This window comes from Mustela erminea, chromosome 12 (genome assembly GCF_009829155.1).
Source record: "Mustela erminea isolate mMusErm1 chromosome 12, mMusErm1.Pri, whole genome shotgun sequence".
Classification (NCBI taxonomy): Eukaryota; Metazoa; Chordata; class Mammalia; order Carnivora; family Mustelidae; genus Mustela; species Mustela erminea.
Window position 1 is genome coordinate 19,220,054 of NC_045625.1, and position 17,207 is coordinate 19,237,260.

General features: G+C 57.2%; 1 protein-coding gene across 1 annotated transcript in view; it reads right to left on the reverse strand.

The window, feature by feature from the left end:
- The window catches only part of COL27A1 (collagen type XXVII alpha 1 chain), a 134,341-nt gene that overhangs the window by 13,249 nt on the left and 103,885 nt on the right, over window positions 1-17,207 (reverse strand). The window contains 13 exon segments of the mRNA XM_032307703.1: window positions 801-908; window positions 1,782-1,889; window positions 2,362-2,469; window positions 2,571-2,624; window positions 3,449-3,502; window positions 3,753-3,806; window positions 4,362-4,415; window positions 4,578-4,634; window positions 7,966-8,019; window positions 8,861-8,914; window positions 10,009-10,116; window positions 10,223-10,276; window positions 14,442-14,549. Of these exon segments, the coding sequence (XP_032163594.1) occupies window positions 801-908; window positions 1,782-1,889; window positions 2,362-2,469; window positions 2,571-2,624; window positions 3,449-3,502; window positions 3,753-3,806; window positions 4,362-4,415; window positions 4,578-4,634; window positions 7,966-8,019; window positions 8,861-8,914; window positions 10,009-10,116; window positions 10,223-10,276; window positions 14,442-14,549 (975 nt within the window).

Consider the following 17,207-nt stretch of genomic DNA (forward strand, 5'->3'; position numbering starts at 1 on the left):
CTTATCTTCAAACGTTATATCATCCTTGCATTCCTGGGATAAACATCATTTAGTCTTGATGTACTTTTTTTTTTAAGGTTTTATTTATTTATTTGACAGACAGAGATCACAAGTAGGCAGAGAGGCAGGCAGAGAGAGGGGGGGAAGCAGGCTCCCTGATGAGCAGGGAGCCAGATGCGGGGCTCGATCCCAGGATCCTGAGACCATGACCTGAGCCAAAGGCAGAGGCTTTAACCCACTAAGCCACCCCGGCACCCCTAGATGTACTATCTTTTGAATACATTCTTAGATTGGTTTTTCTAAAATCGTGTTGAGAATTTCTGTATCTATGTTTCTGAGGTATATTGGTCTGGAGATTTCTTGCCATGTCCAGCCTAGGTTCACAGAATATGCTGACAAGTATTCCCTCCTCTTCAACTTTCTGGAAGAGTTTATGCAGAATCGGTATTACCTCTTCCCTTAACTTTGACAAGAATTCTCCAGTGAAGTCATCTGAGGCCAGAGTGTTCCTTGTGAGATGTTTGTTAAACCACAGATTGAATTTCTTTATTGGATGTGAGGCTATTTCGGGTTCAGGTCGTGATGCACCCCCCTCATTCTGAAGGGACCATTCAGATCCCATGTCTCAGCCCCCCCACCCCCCACTCAGGGGAGGCAGAGGAGTATCTGGGGCTCAGAGAGAGTGTCACTCTGCCCTTGTCACAGAGCAGGAAGGAGGCTTCCGGGCCTGTGTGTGCATGTGTGAACATGCGTGTGTACACGCGAGGGTGAGAACATCCGTATTCCCGGGGCTTACTCACCGGCTGGCCTTTGGATCCAGGCTCCCCCTGGCTCCCAGGAAGCCCGATTCCACCCGCTGTCCCCCGTTTGCCGGGAGGACCCGGCTGTCCCGGTAACCCACTTTCACCCTTAAAACAAACAAACAAACACCAAAATGACCAAAAGGGAAAACGGTACTAGGGGAGGGGTAGGGGGGCCAAGGAGAGACAGAACAGTGATGCCACAGGGTCGGCTGACCTCTCAGGATGCTGGGGCTCAGAACTTCAGCCTCCTTAAGAGGAAAGCCTCTTTCTTGACTCTGGAATTCAAGCTCCAACTTGCCCTCCACGCTCCCACCCTGCCTCTCCTCTTCGCTGTTTCCTCCCTGCAGACCCTGAAGTTAGCCAATACCGCCCCCCCCCCAACCTCGCCCACACCTCTGCTCCAGCCCTTCCTCCTGCCTGGGATGCCACCTCCCCTTCTCTCCGCGTTTCAATCCTCCCTGGGCCAAGTCCACCTCTCCCCCTGCCTGCTGTTCCCACGGAGGGTTCCAGTATTTCCCCAGCTAAACCTGGCGCTTGGGGAAGACCAGAGGAGCCATGTCTGATTCATCCATCTCAATCTTCCCTTCTGCGTGTAGGCCTGGGTTCAGATGGACTCATGCCCCACCCCCTCCCCGCTGGCAAAACTTACGACAAAGATGCCCTTTGGAAGAGGGTCCTGGCTACAAGCAACAGCAATGTTCCACAAAGGCCCACTAGAGGGCGCCCAAGGACAGCTCAATGACAGGTTGCCGGTTTCAACAGGCCTAAGAATTCCCCCTACCTGGATAAACCTGACTTCCCTCAAGTCAGGTTCAAGCTTGGGGCAGGGACCCCAGAGAAACATCAGAGCCAGGGACTCCATCTTCACACAGGCCCTGGGACACAGGTGCCCAGGTGAGCATTATAATCAGTGTCACTATAGTTAGTACCAAGGTTGAAAGACGGGAAGGCAGCTACGTGGCTTAACAGGTGTCTGACCTTGAATCCTGGGGGCCCCTGTGCTCCAGGCAAGCCGGCCACACCTGGATTTCCTCTCTTCCCAGCAGGGCCCATGGGGCCAGGGTCCCCATCGTCTCCCTGCTCCCCCTGTAAAGAAAGAGGGCAAAGGAAGACCTCTCATGTTTCAGGAAACAAAGGCAGCCAAGGGGGCAAGATGTCTCATAGTGCGGGTGAACTCTGGGTGGCCCTGGGGGAAAGGAGGTCAGACCCCAGGAGGGAGGTCATCGGAGCTCTGCCTGAGGAGAGCAGGACCAGTGAAACCAGAGATGCGGGGGGTTGTAAATGGGGAGGAGGGAACTTTCAACCACAAGCTCATCCCCTGGGTGCGGGTGTGGGGGGTCCTTCTGGGTACAGGCATGGGTAGTCAGAAAGGCCACATTCCCAGGCCCCATGCAGGAAACTTCTGGATATGTTGGTTCTGCCCCATCCAAGGTTCCACACCTGTTCCTCCTGGCCCATGGCCTCTGGCAGAACCCCCCACCCCCACCCCCAGCACCCCCCCCACAACACATCTTGTCCCCAAGGGAGACACCAAGCGTTAACCCAAAGTCCTGCTTACCTGCTGTCCTGCTTGACCATCCCTGCCAGGAAACCCATCTGGGCCCGGGACACCCTCGGAGCCCTGTCTCCCCACCACGCCCCGAGGCCCTGGCAGCCCTTGCAGGCCCTGGGGACATAAAAGAAGTTGATGAGGGCCTCTGGGAGGGGGGTTATGCGGGCGGGGAGGGAGGCAGGCAGAGAGGAGGGGACAAGCTGCTGGTCACTCACCTGAATCCCCCTTCGTCCTGGTGCCCCAGCCTTGCCTTGCTTTCCCTTTGGACCCTGAAAAATCAAGGGGCACATGGCAGGGGCCGCCTGGAAGAGGGGCAGAACCCTAGGAGTTCTGGAAGGGACTGAAAGGAGCATGGGCGCTCCTGTGTGGCCCAGCCCTGCCCCTCCGCCTCCTGGGCCTCAGCATCTGAATCTGCAAATGGTCCTATCACCCTGGCCTAGAAGCCCAGGGGCAGGGCTGGCCGTGGAACCTAACAGTGTTGTCCTCACCCCTGCTCTGGGCCCTGAGCCCCTACGGGCTCGCCTTACTGCAGAGGCTCTCGGCCCTCCCAGTTTCCTAGAGGGAGTCTGGGGCCAGGGCTGGCTGGGCTTCAAGATCCTTCGATCCTCAAGAGTGTGGCTGTATCCCTGAGCAGGGCGGGGGCAGGGAGATGGTGTGTGGGTGAAGGAGACCCCAGGAGGGAGGCTGAGGGCAAGGAAGACAGCACTGGCCTGACCTCAGTGGAGGAACACACAGGGGCTCTGGGTGCAAGATGGTTAAGTCCTCGACCACCCCTCAGTTCCCACCATCCGCATCTGTCCAACCCCTCCTTCCTCCGGACCCCTGCTTCTCCAGATTTTCTTCAGTGTGGTATGGCTGGCTCTGGCGTGACTGCCCTGGGTTCGAATCCCACTGCTGGCCCCACAGATGGTCCCCCTCCCAGAGGCCCGGACAGTGGGGCAGGTGATCCCCGTTCCATCAGGCCCTTTGAAACGAAGAGGTCTTGGCCAGGAAGCTCCCTGTAGGGCACCCACCAGCCCAGCCTCCTACTTGCCTGGGGCTTGGGTGGGGGTCTGCTCTTCCCAGGGTCCCCTGTGGACCTCAGTCCTCTTACCTCTTCCCCTTTCGATCCTTTGGGTCCTGGCCGTCCCCGGGGTCCCGGATGCCCCTGCAAACCAAGGTGAGAGGATGCATAGCCGCCCCAGGATTCTCTCCCGGGGAGGGTGGCCAGTGTCGGCCTAGAAGGGGAGGGGTGGGAGGGGGTTGGGGGTGCAGGCTCTAAGGGGTGCCCCCAGCATCAGGGCAAGAGAAACCAGAGTGCACTGCCCCAGGCCCTGTGCAGGGAGGGTCCCTTCCTCCCCCCACTGCTGACCACCCACATGGAGCTGGAGGGGGATGGGTCAGGGAGCAGCACTCACGGGTAGGCCCTGCTGGCCTGGATCTCCACGGAGGCCTGGCACACCCTCCTGTCCCTGGAAGCCAAGGAGAGACGGGTGAGGGGGCCCACCCTGGAGGGGCGGGCGGGGGGGGGGGCCCGGGGCAACTTCCCATCCGGAGGAGTCCCGAGGAGTCCCGGAAGCCCTTGTTCTTCCGGCTCTGTGTCATTGTCCCTGTCTCAGCTTGCTCATTTGCAAAGCTGCCAAATGACCCTGCCGGGGAGGCTGGAGCAGGGGAGGGGAGGGGAGGGGAGAAGCCTGGTGGGGGCCCGGGGCTCACTCAGCGGTCTGTCTCTTGCTTCTGTCGGGAGAGCTGTTCCCGGCCACAGAGGACGGGGAGACTGAGGCCCTGTGAGGAAGGGGCCTCTCTCCCAAACCTCATCCTCCCCCTCCAGCCCACCCCCTGCCAGCCTGGATTCTGGCCGGAGCCCTCTCTCTGGGGGTCTCCGTTTCAGGCCCGGCACTAACGGTGGGAGGGAGGGCTTGTCTCCCGGCCAAGGCTGTTTTCCTGCCTGGGGCCCGGTAAGGTTGGAGGACAGCCCAGGCATGCCGTGCCGGACGCTGCTACTGGGTAGGAGCTCTGATACTTACGGGGTATCCAGGGTCCCCTGGCTCCCCGCGGTCCCCTCGATCGCCTACGGGGCCCTGAATGACAAGGATGGCAATGACATATGGGCCATCAGGTCTCCTCTTAGATGTTTGTGGAAGCCTCACCCCTGCTCAGCCTCCCCCTCCCCACCCCCTGCCACAGCAGGAAGCTAGGGTTCCACTTTGGTGGCTGTCCAGGGGACAGAAAAGGGGGCTTACCCGATCTCCAGGTGGCCCAGGGGGCCCCTCAGCCTTGCCGTCCTCGCCCTGCTCCCCCTGTGGACACAACCAGGACTTATTTCTGGCTCCTGGTGAACCTGAGGAATTCCAGACACTCCCACAGCGTGGAAAGGGCCTTCATCAGTGATGAAGACCAGCTTACTTAGGGCTTGAGACAAGAGACCAGGGAGGGAAGGGGCGGACCAGGGCGGTGGAACCCAGAGAGTGCCCTTTACTGCCCCCTGCTGGGCATCCCCCGCCCCAGCAGGCAGGAGCCCTCGGGCTACCAGACCCAGACAGAGCAGAGACCTTGGTCACACCCAGCTTGCACAGGACCAGCTGCTCAGACCCCCATCCGGTCCCTTCCTGTCTTGGAGCTCTTTTTCTCAGCTGGGGAGCAGGGAAGAAGTGGGGTAAAGGGACAATGGCAGTACCCAGGAGGCAGCAGGCGGAGTGGGGGGGTGTCTGGGAAATGATGCAAACACTCCCTGCATGGTGCTTAGCACAGAGTGACAATAATTCCAACCCCACAGGCACTCACTGAATGTTTCCAACAACCCTATGAAGCAGGTGACGGTATCTCCCCATTTTACAGATGAGAACACTGAGGCACAGAGAGACCGTGTGGGCTGCTGCCTTGGTCAGACCCGAAAAAGATTCCCTTTCTCCCATCTTTGCTGGAATAAAGTGGGCAGAGAGCCAGGTTTAACAGGAAGCTTCTATGCTGGTTGGGAGCCCCGGGAGCATACCCCAGGTTGCACTCAGCGGTGGGCCTGTTAGGGATCCTTGTCCACGAGACAGGTTCCTATCTGTGAAACAGGAGTGCAATGCCCAGCAGCACTGTTCCGAGGACCCAGGGAGGAGAGCTCGCTACTGCCCATGGGGTAGGGGGCCATGCATTTGGCTGTTGTTGACGATGGCAGCAGGGACGATGTGTGGAGGCTGTCAGAGGGATTGCAGGAGGCATAGGGTTTAGGGTGGAGGTCCTTGAGCCCTGGCAGGCCACCCTGGGCGCTGGGCCACCAAGCAAGACAGGAGGCAGAGGCTGTGTGCCAGCTACGGGGAAGGTGTGATCAGAGCAGCAAGAGGCCAAAACCCAGGACTCGGAATGTTCCAGCCCCAGACAACTGGTGTTGCCTCCCACGGGGGTGCATTCTGGGCAGGAGGGTCAAGCTGGGGCAGCCCGGGGCCCCCTGGCTGTTGGCAAGGGTAGAAGGGGAAGCCTGAGAGGCAGGAGAGGGAGCCATCCCTGGGGCTGGAGCCTGTCCCAGGCCCAAATCAGTCCTGAGGGCTGGCAGCCGGAGCGCCTTGGCCCAGAGCCTCTGTGGCTCCTGCGGGCAGAGACTCAAAGCAGGAGGGACTTGGCCCAAGGCTTCGGACCAGTTGTACCCAAGGGGGTGGCCCAGGGAGAGGGGATTCCCTCTCCTCCCTGACCTCTGTCTATGGCTCATTGTCCCAAATCTTGGTCCCACCGTGGAGGGAGACAGCCGGACGGAGGCACGTTGGAGAAGAGGGCCGTGTTTACCGAAAACATTCCGTGTGGCAGACCCTTTGGGAGGTGTTCCATAGAATCCATACAGCACTCCGATGTGGCTATGACTACCGGCCCATTTTACAGATGAAGAAACGGAGGCCCAGGAAAAGAAGGGTCTTAGCCAAGGCCACACAGGAAGCAAGGGGTGGTCTGAGCCAAAAGCCAGCTACACAAATCTCCCCCACTCTCCCCACATTGTGGCTGTAGTTTGGGGATGCAGGTTTAGCAGCAGGAAGCCGGTGGAGCCCTGGGCCTCTCCTCGTTCCCAGAGTCTCATCTCCAGTCCCTCCAGATACCCCCTCTGTAGACATGTGCCCCACGGGGAATTCACCAGGGTGAGCAGCACATTAGCTCATCTAAGGGCCTATTTCTGGCTCAGGAGACACAGCCGGACATCAGAGTCTGCCTCCTGGTCCTGCCACCTTTCCACTGGTCCTGGCCGAGTCCTTAAGCAGCCTGGAGATTCAGTTTCCCCATGTGTCACGTGGGACACTGACAGCTCATGGTGAGGGCCATGGAGGAATCCCAGGGAAGAGCTCTGCACACGGCTGTGTGCTTCGGGGTCTCCCTTGGGACTCTGCTCCCCCTCCTTCCAGCACCCCTCAGCTTGTGCCTGGCGATTCGCTCTTGCATCCGGTTTACCCTTTGGGGGGCATCTCTGCAGCCCCCAGCTCAGAGCCGAGAAGATATTATATGATCACTAACCATGCATGCACCCTACCTGTCAGGTAGCTGAACGCATGCGTGAACTAATCGACTACCTTATCACGAGGAAAGTGCCTACGGCTGACATACAGGGGACGTCCGGCTCAGCCTCGCATTCCTGAGGCAGCCACCCACTTAACCGACAGGGCAGTCAAGGCTCAGGGGACCCTGGGATCCCACCCGAGGCTCCAGCAGAAGTAGGGCGGCTTTAAGTTTCAGATCCCATTCTCAGCAGCCACAGGAACCGGTCCTGGTGCTCCAGGTGGCTGTGGGGAGGGAGGCTCCCCCTGTTTCAGGGTCTCCTGTGCCAGCTGTGGCAGACTCAGGGCTGAGGGGGAGACTTGGGGTGCTGAGCGGTACTCCCTACAGCTTCCTGTGGGATGTCGAAGCCCACTGATTGCAGAGCTCTTCTTCTCCAAGCAGGGACCAGCTGGACAGTAAGCCAGGGGTATAGTGAGGGGGTTGCTGACTTAGCTCACAAAGGTGGGGGGGTGGATAGTAGGGGGCCACCTGCTAGGAGGCATTCCCTAGGCGGAGCCTTCGGGCGAGGGGGAGGCAAGAACAGGGATTCTTGAGCTGCTAAGGTAGGACTCAAAGGCCAGTTTGGTGCTGCCTCAGAAGGTGACCCGGGGCCACTGCCTCGGCTCCCCAAGACCCCACCTGCATCGTGTGGCAGGGCACAACCATCAGCAAGCTTTCTTCTAGCAGTTTCTCTCCTCTACCAAAGCTGGAGCCAAGCGGTGGGGTATGGATGTTTCTTCCCTCTGCCTCAGTGGCCCCTTCCTGGCTGGAAAGGCTGGCCTCGCTCTCTGTTCTAAGCCCTGAGCCGGCTCTCACTGGGGGGTCTCGTTCCCCAGCAAGGCTTCAATGCCCACATTCACACAGATGATGGAATTGTGGTTATAGTCTGTACGTGATGCGACCCTCCCTCCTGCGGGACTGGAAGCCCTGGCAGGGCAGGACCTGTGGTTTTGTTCTGGTGCTGGGCACACACCTGACATGCAGGCCATCTGTGTTGAATGTGGGTCTAACGGCTCCTGGCCAGCCGCTGTGTGAGCAGGGGTGAGCCGACCATGAACTTCTGCACTACCCCAGCCACAGTGCCCCAGGCGCTGGCTCCTGCCGGCCCAGACGGGAGGGAGCACCCACCTTTTCACCCTTTGGTCCAGGAGGTCCGAGGGGGCCCATGATGCCTTTGTGTCCCTGCCGGAAACAGGATGGTAAGAGGTAAAAGCATAGGGGAATGAGGGCTGAAATTCCAAGGTGGAGACCCTGGGCTATGAGTCTGGGGCCCTGGCTCTGCCCCAGCTCACTGTGTGACTCTGAGCCGGCCCTGGGCCTCCCAGACATGCTGGGCCCTCTCAGGGGTGGGGGCGCTTGGACGGTCAGGGGGCACAGCTCACGCCAGCCTGGAGCAGACCTGGGGCCAGATCTTGGAGAGCCAGGTGTGTCCCCTGGGGCAGGGGCAAAATGCTGACCCCAGCTGACTTCCCTAGGCCATGGCGGGAAGCATACACGCACGTTCCTCCCTTGGGCTTCCAGTTCCCCCTCTCTGGTTCCCATGTCCTCTGCCCTGACCTTCTGTCTTCCTCTCTCCCCCTCATCTCCCTGCTGTGTCTCCTTCAGACACTGGATCCCACCTTCAAACTTAACAAGCCATCATTAGCCTCCCCAAGCCTCAGTTTCCCTTTCTGAGTGGGCCCGGAGCCTCTCTGAGGACTAGTCCCCCAACTGTATCACATGGGTTTGGCTCAGCCTCCTCTAAGAGGGGTGCCAGCTTGGATGCAAAAGCGGGGTGAGGCTTCTCCCTTCCGCATTCAGCCAGCGTGACGCCTGGACAGGACACACGTGTGGCCCCCACCGCGGGCAGGAAGGACTCGGCGAGGGCATGCAGAGGGGGAGGGTGTTTCTGTCTGCCCACCCCTGCTCTGGGGGCCCACCAGGGATCTTCGTGGCCCAAGGGCAGGCCTCAGCAGGGAGGTGGTGGGCCTGGGTCCCTGCCTGCAGGAAAGAATTCCGAGAGGGGGGAGGTGAGATTTCTTACACTGTAACCAGCCAGTCCCGGCTCTCCTTGGGCCCCCATCCGTCCTGGAGCACCCTAGGACAGGAGCAGATGCGTGTCGGTACAGGTGTGTGGTTCTCACCGCAGCGACCCGGGCCCTGGCAGCAGTCCAGTTCAGCCCCACCAACCTGCAGGTCCGTGGCCCAGAACCCAGGCTGCGGAGCTCCTCCCTGAGCCCCCCCTCCCTCCGGCCCTCCCTACTCCCAGCTCTGGGGGTTCACAAGACGGAGTGGCTAAACCATCCTCACTTTTGTGAGCCAATTTTAAAACAGAAGCAGCTATAGAAAGTTTAAATGATAGGAATGTACAGTTGAATCAATTAAAAGTGAAGATGACATCTTCAAAACTCCTCCCTTTCTGATAATTTTGCTCCATGTTGCCACTACCTAGGCTCTGGCTTATTTCCGTCTACTGAGTGCGTGTGGTAGAACCAGCCAGTGACGGACACTCCCGTGCATCTCCTCCCAAGGGCGTGTTCAAGGACACCCCGCGGCGGGGGTGGGGGGTGGGGGGTGGGGGGTGGTGGTGGGGGGGCACAGGATCAGCCGTGGTGGGAGTGTTCACACTTTGCTGGGAGCACTCACACTGCGGGCGCCCGTCAGTGCTGCACACCGGCAGCTCAGAGATGCCTCACCTGCCCGCCTCCCCCCGCCTCCTCCCCCTGCAGCCGGCAGAGCCCTGGGACTGTCCTTCACGGCGGGCCAGCAAGAGGTGGGGACGGCCTCAGCGTCACCCAGTGATCGGCAGCCCTATCTCATGAGCCTATTCCCAGTGGGAAAACTCCTTGTTCTGTAAAACCCTCCTGAGGGGCAGGTCTCTTCCCCCCCACCGCCCCAGAATGGGTCCTTATCCATCTGGGTCTGTAAATGGCTTCAGAAGACCCACAGCCCCCTTCAAAGGGAAAGAAATACTTGGCTTTGGGGGTGCTTTCTCAGGGAGAGAGGTGGCAGCTTCTATAGGGTCCCCAAAGGACCCATGATGCAAAAGAAGCAGCTAGGACAGGGGACAGCCAAGGGTTTGGCTGAGCAGTGGAGCAGGAGGTACCTCTCTTTCTTCCCTTGCCCCCCCAACCCCTGCACCCCTGCTCTGTGCCTGCCCACCCCAAACCACCCCACCCCGAGAGTTCTCACCGTTGGTCCCAGGCTGCCCCGGGACCCTTTAGGGCCTGGGGTGCCAGGGGGTCCGGGGTCTCCAGGGACGCCCATCTCACCCAGCTGTCCTTGGTAGCCCTTGGCACCCTGCAGTGGGAGGAGATACAGACGGTCATGGAGCCCCAGCAGGGGGTGGGGGAGAGAAGTGGGGGAGGGGGAGAGGAGATGATGGTCACAGGGGTTGGGCACCCGCCTTGGCTCCGGTCCGGCCCTTCTCGCCTTGTTTCCCTGGTTTTCCTTCAGGACCCTGGGAGGAGAAGGAGGGAAGGAGGAGGGTGAGAAATGAGAGCGACCTGAGGCGGAGCCACGGAGCCGAAGGGGCATCGGCACAGGAGCTCTGAGGGCAGACTGCCTGGGTTCGGAACTCACCCTGTGCTCCGTACCCGGGGACCCTGTGATGTGGGAACCTGGCCTGCGAAGTGGGGACAGAGGTCCTGTTTGCCACACGGGGCTGAGAAGCTAACCCGGGGATGGCCCCTTGTGCTCACTGGGTGCCTGGCGCCATACTCAGTGCTGGACACATCCCTGTTTCGGGGTGACTGCGAGGCGCCCACGCTGTCCCAGAGGGAGCACCTGCACCTGCACCCTCTGCACCTGCCACGAGCCCCACACTGTTCCAGCCCGCGGGGAACCCTGAGCCGGAGGCCGGATCGAGGTCTGCTCCCACAGATGGTGACCTCTGGGCTGCCCAAAGGTGAAACGACATGGCCCAGCACACTGAGTCAACTGCGGCTCTGTCTGACTCCATGCCTGGGGCTCCTGGGGACTCTGATGACACGCGGCGGGCGGGGAGCTCTTCTTACATCTCTGAGATGCCATGGGGCACTTCTGACCAGCCCGAGGCTGTGTACCATGGACAGGGGCGCCCTCTTTTGGGGATGGGGTGGGAGGGGATTCTCCCAGTGGGACATTGTGCCTGGAAGGTCAGTGGTCCTCCCCTACTATCCCACTGGGGTTCCCAGGCCACTCCCTCCCATAGGCTGCTCCACCCCCTCCCTTGCAGGGCCTCCCTTTGCTCTCCTTTGCCCTGCGCTTGTCAGGGCCACTCACAGGGTGAGTGAATGCATGTAAGTGTGCACGTGTGAGCATAAGACAGATAAGAGAGGAAAAGAAAGGGAGAGAAGAGAATCCCAACTCTGAGCCCACCAGGTTGGGATGTCGAGCATAAGAGAGACAGTATTTCTGATCTCAAAGGACATCCCGATGGTCCCCGGAGGATAGTCCCTTCAAGACCCAAACCTCAAAGGACATCTACGTTCTTGGTAAGCACTAAAGAACGAGTTCAATTCAAGCCCTTTGGCTGCATTAACAGAGGTATATGCTGTAGGATGAGGGAGGTGATGGCCCCACCTTGGAATAGGAGGGGGCAATGAGTAACTGTGATGGAGGAAAGGTAGGAAGATGGGATTTTAGAGGAGCAGGAGAGGCACTTGACACCCATCTGCAGAACACAGGGACATCTGTGTTCTTTGGGGTGATCAGTGGATGGAAATTACAGGGAGGCCACCTTTATTCTGCATAAGGACAAAACACGGCAAAAGTGAATTGGAGAAGACAAATCTCTGTCCCCAAGGGCAGTGCTAGTGAGACTGCCCTAGGGACCCGGAAGGAAGAAATGGTAGTCTTGGAAGGACCGAGCACAGACTGCCTTGCATTCTGGTACTTAAGTCCTTATGTGACCCTGGACAAGCCCCTTCCCTTCTGTGTGCCTCAGCTGCCCTACCTCTCATAGGTAAGGCTTGAACTAGCTTTGTCTGTCTGTGACCCCTTGCCACATAATGCTCCTGAGCACTTGAAAAGGTGGTGACTGGATGAAGAAACCAAATTCTTAATTCAATCTAATTTTAATTAACTTAAAATTAATTTAAATACAGACAATTCAGTTACCACAAAACTTTTACATATGTTTGGAACAACTTGGGGATATAAACCTACATTTTCAGCTGTGTATTTTACGAAGTCTAAACACAGAACAAGTATTTCCAATGAAAATTTAGCATCTGAATTGAGATGTGCCATATGAGTAAATTACACATCAAATTTCATAGATTTAGTAAAAAAAAAAAAAAAAAAAGGAAGAAGAAGAAGGTAAAATACCTGATTAATGATTTTTATGTTGACTACATGTTGGAAATGTTCGTATCTAGGCTATATTGAGCTAAATAAAATATACTATTAAAATTTATTTCATCCACCTCTTTTGAAATGTAAGTATTAAAAAATTTTAAATTACACAGGTAACTCCTCATCTCCTGTCTCTACCCACAGCACTGAAGTAGACCACGTCCGAGTCTTTGGCTCCTCCAGGAATAAAATAGTCACAACCAATATGACCGTGGGCCAGGCAAGGACCAGGCACCGTGTCTGTGTTCTATGTCATGCCTCCCCCAATTCTGGCCATGGGCTGGGAGGAAGGGGTTATTTATCCCATTTGAGAGCCAAAGACACAGGCTCAGTGAGATGAAGACAAGACCCGAGGGCCCCTCGCTAGGTTCAGATGAGATGCAGGTCCTCAGGGTCTGGGACACCCCCTTGTCCCAGGCTGGTCATATCTGAGCAGTTGTCTAATCATGATACAGGGGCAGGTGGAAGGGGTCAGTGGGCTGAGGTGACTGCTATGGCTGATCCCTTGTCAGGAGGAGAAGTGAGTCAGCACGGAAGAATTCAGCACAGAGCCAGGACGCCGAGAGTCTCCCCCAGGACAGAGCGGCCGGCCACTTGTTCTGACAAGCCCTCTCCAGCTGGGAGCAGCCCTCATGGTGTGGGAAATCCTGAGTAAGGGCTGGAGCATCCAGTGGGGTGAGTCCATGGAGCCAGAATGAAGACTTTTACTGGGCCCCCATCCATGAAGATATATTTCTGGAAAGGCTCTGAAGGCTCATAAAATTCTATTTTTAAATACTCCACTGTTTCCTGGCCAGAGTGGGAGATACTTGTCCTGCAGCCCTGATGCCAAAGAGACTCAAATACAAGCCTCTCCCCACCTCTGTCACCAACACACACTCAGTCTGGCTACAGTGAATCTCTTTCCCATTCCAGTAGATGAAATTGGTGGAGATGGCAAAATACAGACATTAACCCTGTTGGCACCACCACCACCAACATGGCCCCCATCAGCATGGGCACTGTCACCACCACTGCCACTGTCATCACCATCACCATCATTGCCAGCACCCTCACCATCTCTACCATTATCACTATCATCACACCATCTCTACCATCATCACCACCATCTCCACCATCACTAATACCATCACCTCCACTATCACCATCATCACCACCATTGCTACCACCATCACCATCTACACCTTCACCACCATTACTAATATCATCATCTCCACCATCACCATCATCACCACCATCACCATCACCACCATTGCTACCACCATCACCATCTACACCTTCACCACCATTACTAATATCATCACCTCCACCATCACCATCATCACCACCATCACCATCACCACCATTATCACCATCACCACCATCTCTACCACCATCACCACTATCACCGTCACCACCTTAATACCATCACCTCCATCATCACCATCATCACTATCACATTAATCATCACCATCATCATCTCCACCATCATCACCACAACCATCATCATCATCTTCACCATCATCACCATCACCACCATCATCTATATCAGCAGCATCTCCACTTCCACCCAACCATCAACATTACCACTACCACCATCACCACTACCACCAACTTCCAGTCATTTCCTCCTCCAGCTTCATAAAGACAATATTTATTTTCTGGCACGTTGTAGAAAGCACTTTCCTTTCCAAAGTTTCATTGACTCTTTAAAGATCAGAAAGAGAGAGATCACAGAGAGGCAGCATGATCTGCCTAAGCTCACACAGACTGTGGGTTCTCGAGCCAGAACTCACCCTCTGGCCTCTGGGCCCAGGGCTATTTCTGCTGTACGTTCCGGCCCATTCGTCAGCCATGATACTCAAGCGTTTACTAAGAAATAGCCCCTGGAATGTTGGAGTGTGTTCCTTCCAAATCCTTCATTGTACCAAAAGCGTGACCCAGAGAGGGCAGCGGTGAGTTCCTACTGGGGAATGGTGGCCAGTGCCTCTCTGGCTAAGTACCCCCAACGCCCTGGTAAATTCAGTGTGGCTGAATGTGGGACAAGGTCAGCAAGGCCAGGCTCACAGAGGCCGTGGCAGCCAGACTGAGAAGGGTGATCCTAGTCTGAGGGCACTTGGGAGCCATGGGAGGCTTGGGGCAGGGGAGGGATGTGGGTAGATTGTTCTCTGGGAAACCCCCAGGTGGAGGAAGCATAAGGCCTTTAGGCAGCTGCCATCAAAAGACCTCCTGTCCAACTGCTTGAACAGACATGGGTGGCACATGTGCCCAGACGCCCCCGGTGCTGGCACGAAGCCATGCACACTCACCCGGACGCCAGTGATGCCAGGGGGGCCAGGGGGCCCATCCTCGCCCATCAGTCCCTCTTGGCCTTTGTTGCCACGTTCACCATCAGGCCCAGGGTCACCCCTGTCCCCCTAGGTTGGAAGGGCATGAAGAGGAGAGAGAGAAAAAATCAGTCCCTCAGCCAATCAGAGGCACTAAACCTCAAGGCTCCATTTGGATGTCCACAGCCAAGCAGCCCCTGGATTTCCCCTGATGGATCCCTGAGCCACCAAAAGGGTCAGGGTGGCATGTCCTGGCAGGTGCAGGGAATACCCCTGACACAGTACTCGGGCCAGGGAGAAAGTCACTTAGAGGGAACACAGGACCTTGACCACTCCTGCCCCCCAAGTTCACAAGGAGGGGACAGCTTTGGGACATTCAGGCTCTTTCTCCCCAACACTGACACAGGGGGAGGACAAGAGCCTTAAGACCCCGAAGGGAATTTTAGAAAAGGAAAACAATTCACCCAATCCTGCCTCTCAGAACCAACTCCATTTTTCTGAGTTGCCTTTTCAACCCTTGTTTACACGCAAATGATTTATAATACTAATAAAGCAAAGGTCATAGTTTCCATTGCTGTGTACCAGGCGCCAAGCAGTGGGACAGCCGATTGAAAGCAAGGAAGCTAGTTAGCAGTACGTGAAGCTTTAAAGACACAAGCCAAGTGCAGCTTGGTCCATGTTGTTTTGTTTTTTGCTGTCTGACTCTATTGCGAACAGCATCTCCCACTGCTGTCTGCTCTGCACGGCTCTCGTCCTTGCCGGCAGCAGAGAACTTCCTCGTCCAGAGGATGGCAGCTCACAATGGACACAGCACCTGCCACATCCAGGCCACATCGTCCTCGCAGGCGGGGCTGAGGCAGGCTGGGGGCAGAGCAGGGATGAGGGGCGCGGCATGGGCAGCAGCCCCAGAGGAACAGGGTGGTGTGCCTGTCTGAAGGTCACCTCCATCGGGGCTGGCGGGCCCGGCGGGGCGTGTGGCCAGTCTGCAAGTGGCTGAGCTGGGACTGGTTGGAGACCCGTGGGAAAGGGGATGAAGTCATGGCCAGGAGGAAGGGGTGGGCGGGGGAGCAGGCTGGGAGAAGGGGAGAGTGTCTCTGCCAGTTCTGTTTCCCGGCGCCACACTTTACAAGGAGCGCTGATAACCTGGTGTGGGTCCTGGAGAAAGATCAGGGTGCGGAGGGCATGAAGCCGGATCCAGGGTTCTAGGCACAGGAGGCTGGCGCAGCGGTCTCTTGGGGCGGTTTCTAGCTCAGCTATAGGGGATGGGGGGAGACTCCCTAATGAAGAGGGGTCAAGAGATGGCATGGATAAGGGGGAGGGGCCACTCCAAGCTGAGGCGTGGGCCAGCGCACAGCAGATCTGGGCACCCGGAGAGGGTCGGACAAGTTTGTGTGTGAGATCCGTCCCCACTGAGATTGCGGCAGAGAGACAGGGTGCTGTCCTGATGGCTTTGCTGCGGACCCCAGCTCCAGGACCCCGCTTCTGGCTTGTCATCCCTGGCCACCTGCTCTCCCAGCTCTCTGAGGCAGGCAGCCTGTTCCAGGGGGCTGGGCTGGTTTTCAGAGAGGGGCCCCAGCCTGGCACTGGGGCCTCCAGCTCCAGGGGTTGCCCAGACACCCCGCCCCCTCCAGCCTGGCATAGCAAACTTGTAGCTCCCCTACAGAATAGGCCCTGGGTAGGGGGGTCCTGGAGAATCCTAGAGTCCCCCGGACATCCGCCCATGCTCAGAAGAGCCTTACAAATTGTCTAGCTCAAACTTCTTGATTTACAGATGGGGAAACTGAGGCCCAGGGAGGAGGAGCCTTCCCAACTACACATGGAAGTCAGCGGCCAAGCATGCATGAGACCCTGGGGTTCGGATTCCGAGGTTCTCTGTGCAGGAGACAGTACCTCCCTCACTCCTGGGGTTATGTCGCTTAAATTTGAATCTTGCTGCCACCTCTCAATGGCTATGTGACCCTGGGCAAATTTCCTCATTTGTAAAGTAAGCAGCAAAGGGTTACTATGGGGATTGAAAGAGCTAATCCGTGTAAGTAGCTTAGCAGGGCGTCGGGCACGTGAGTTCCAGACGAAGGTTAGCCTTCCCAGGAGTCACCACCACTGTCCCTGCCACCATCTGCTGCAAGTCAGCAAACTCAACAGAGATCGGCAGCAGAAAAGCACGCTGCAGACTCTCACGAACTGTGTGTGTCCGGGAGGTGGTTTTCCCCATGAAGGCGATTGTTGGACAAACACCGTGAAGACAGCACGGTGTCTCCTGGGTTTCAGGAGGACCAGAGAAGATGCTGGACGTCTGCAGCAACTACTCTGACCCAAGGTCCGAGACAGAACTGCTTTGAAGGGAGTGGAGGAGGAGGAGGAAGACGGCAGTGCCGGGAGCCGTGCGGAGAGATCAGGAAGGACCAGGTGAGACTCTCATGCCTTGAAGCCCCACCTCCCATCCCACCTCAGCACAACTCCAGGGAGAAGAAAGGTGGCTGGCCAGAAATGGAAGAGAGCCCTGTGCTGTGACTCAGTTTCCCCATCTGTCACATGGGGATGGGAATGAATCCAGCTCCCAGGGCAGCTGGGAGGAGGACACGGGTTCAGTCACATAGAGCTCTTAAGGCAGGTGATGTGAGCACACGGTGAGTATGCTAATTTTAGCTAGAATGTTCTTCAGCATCACTGCCATTCAAGCAGGCATTGGGCAAAGGGTGTGGAGGGGCTGTCCTGTCCGCCCCAGCAGGGGTCTGGTTGTACCCTAGG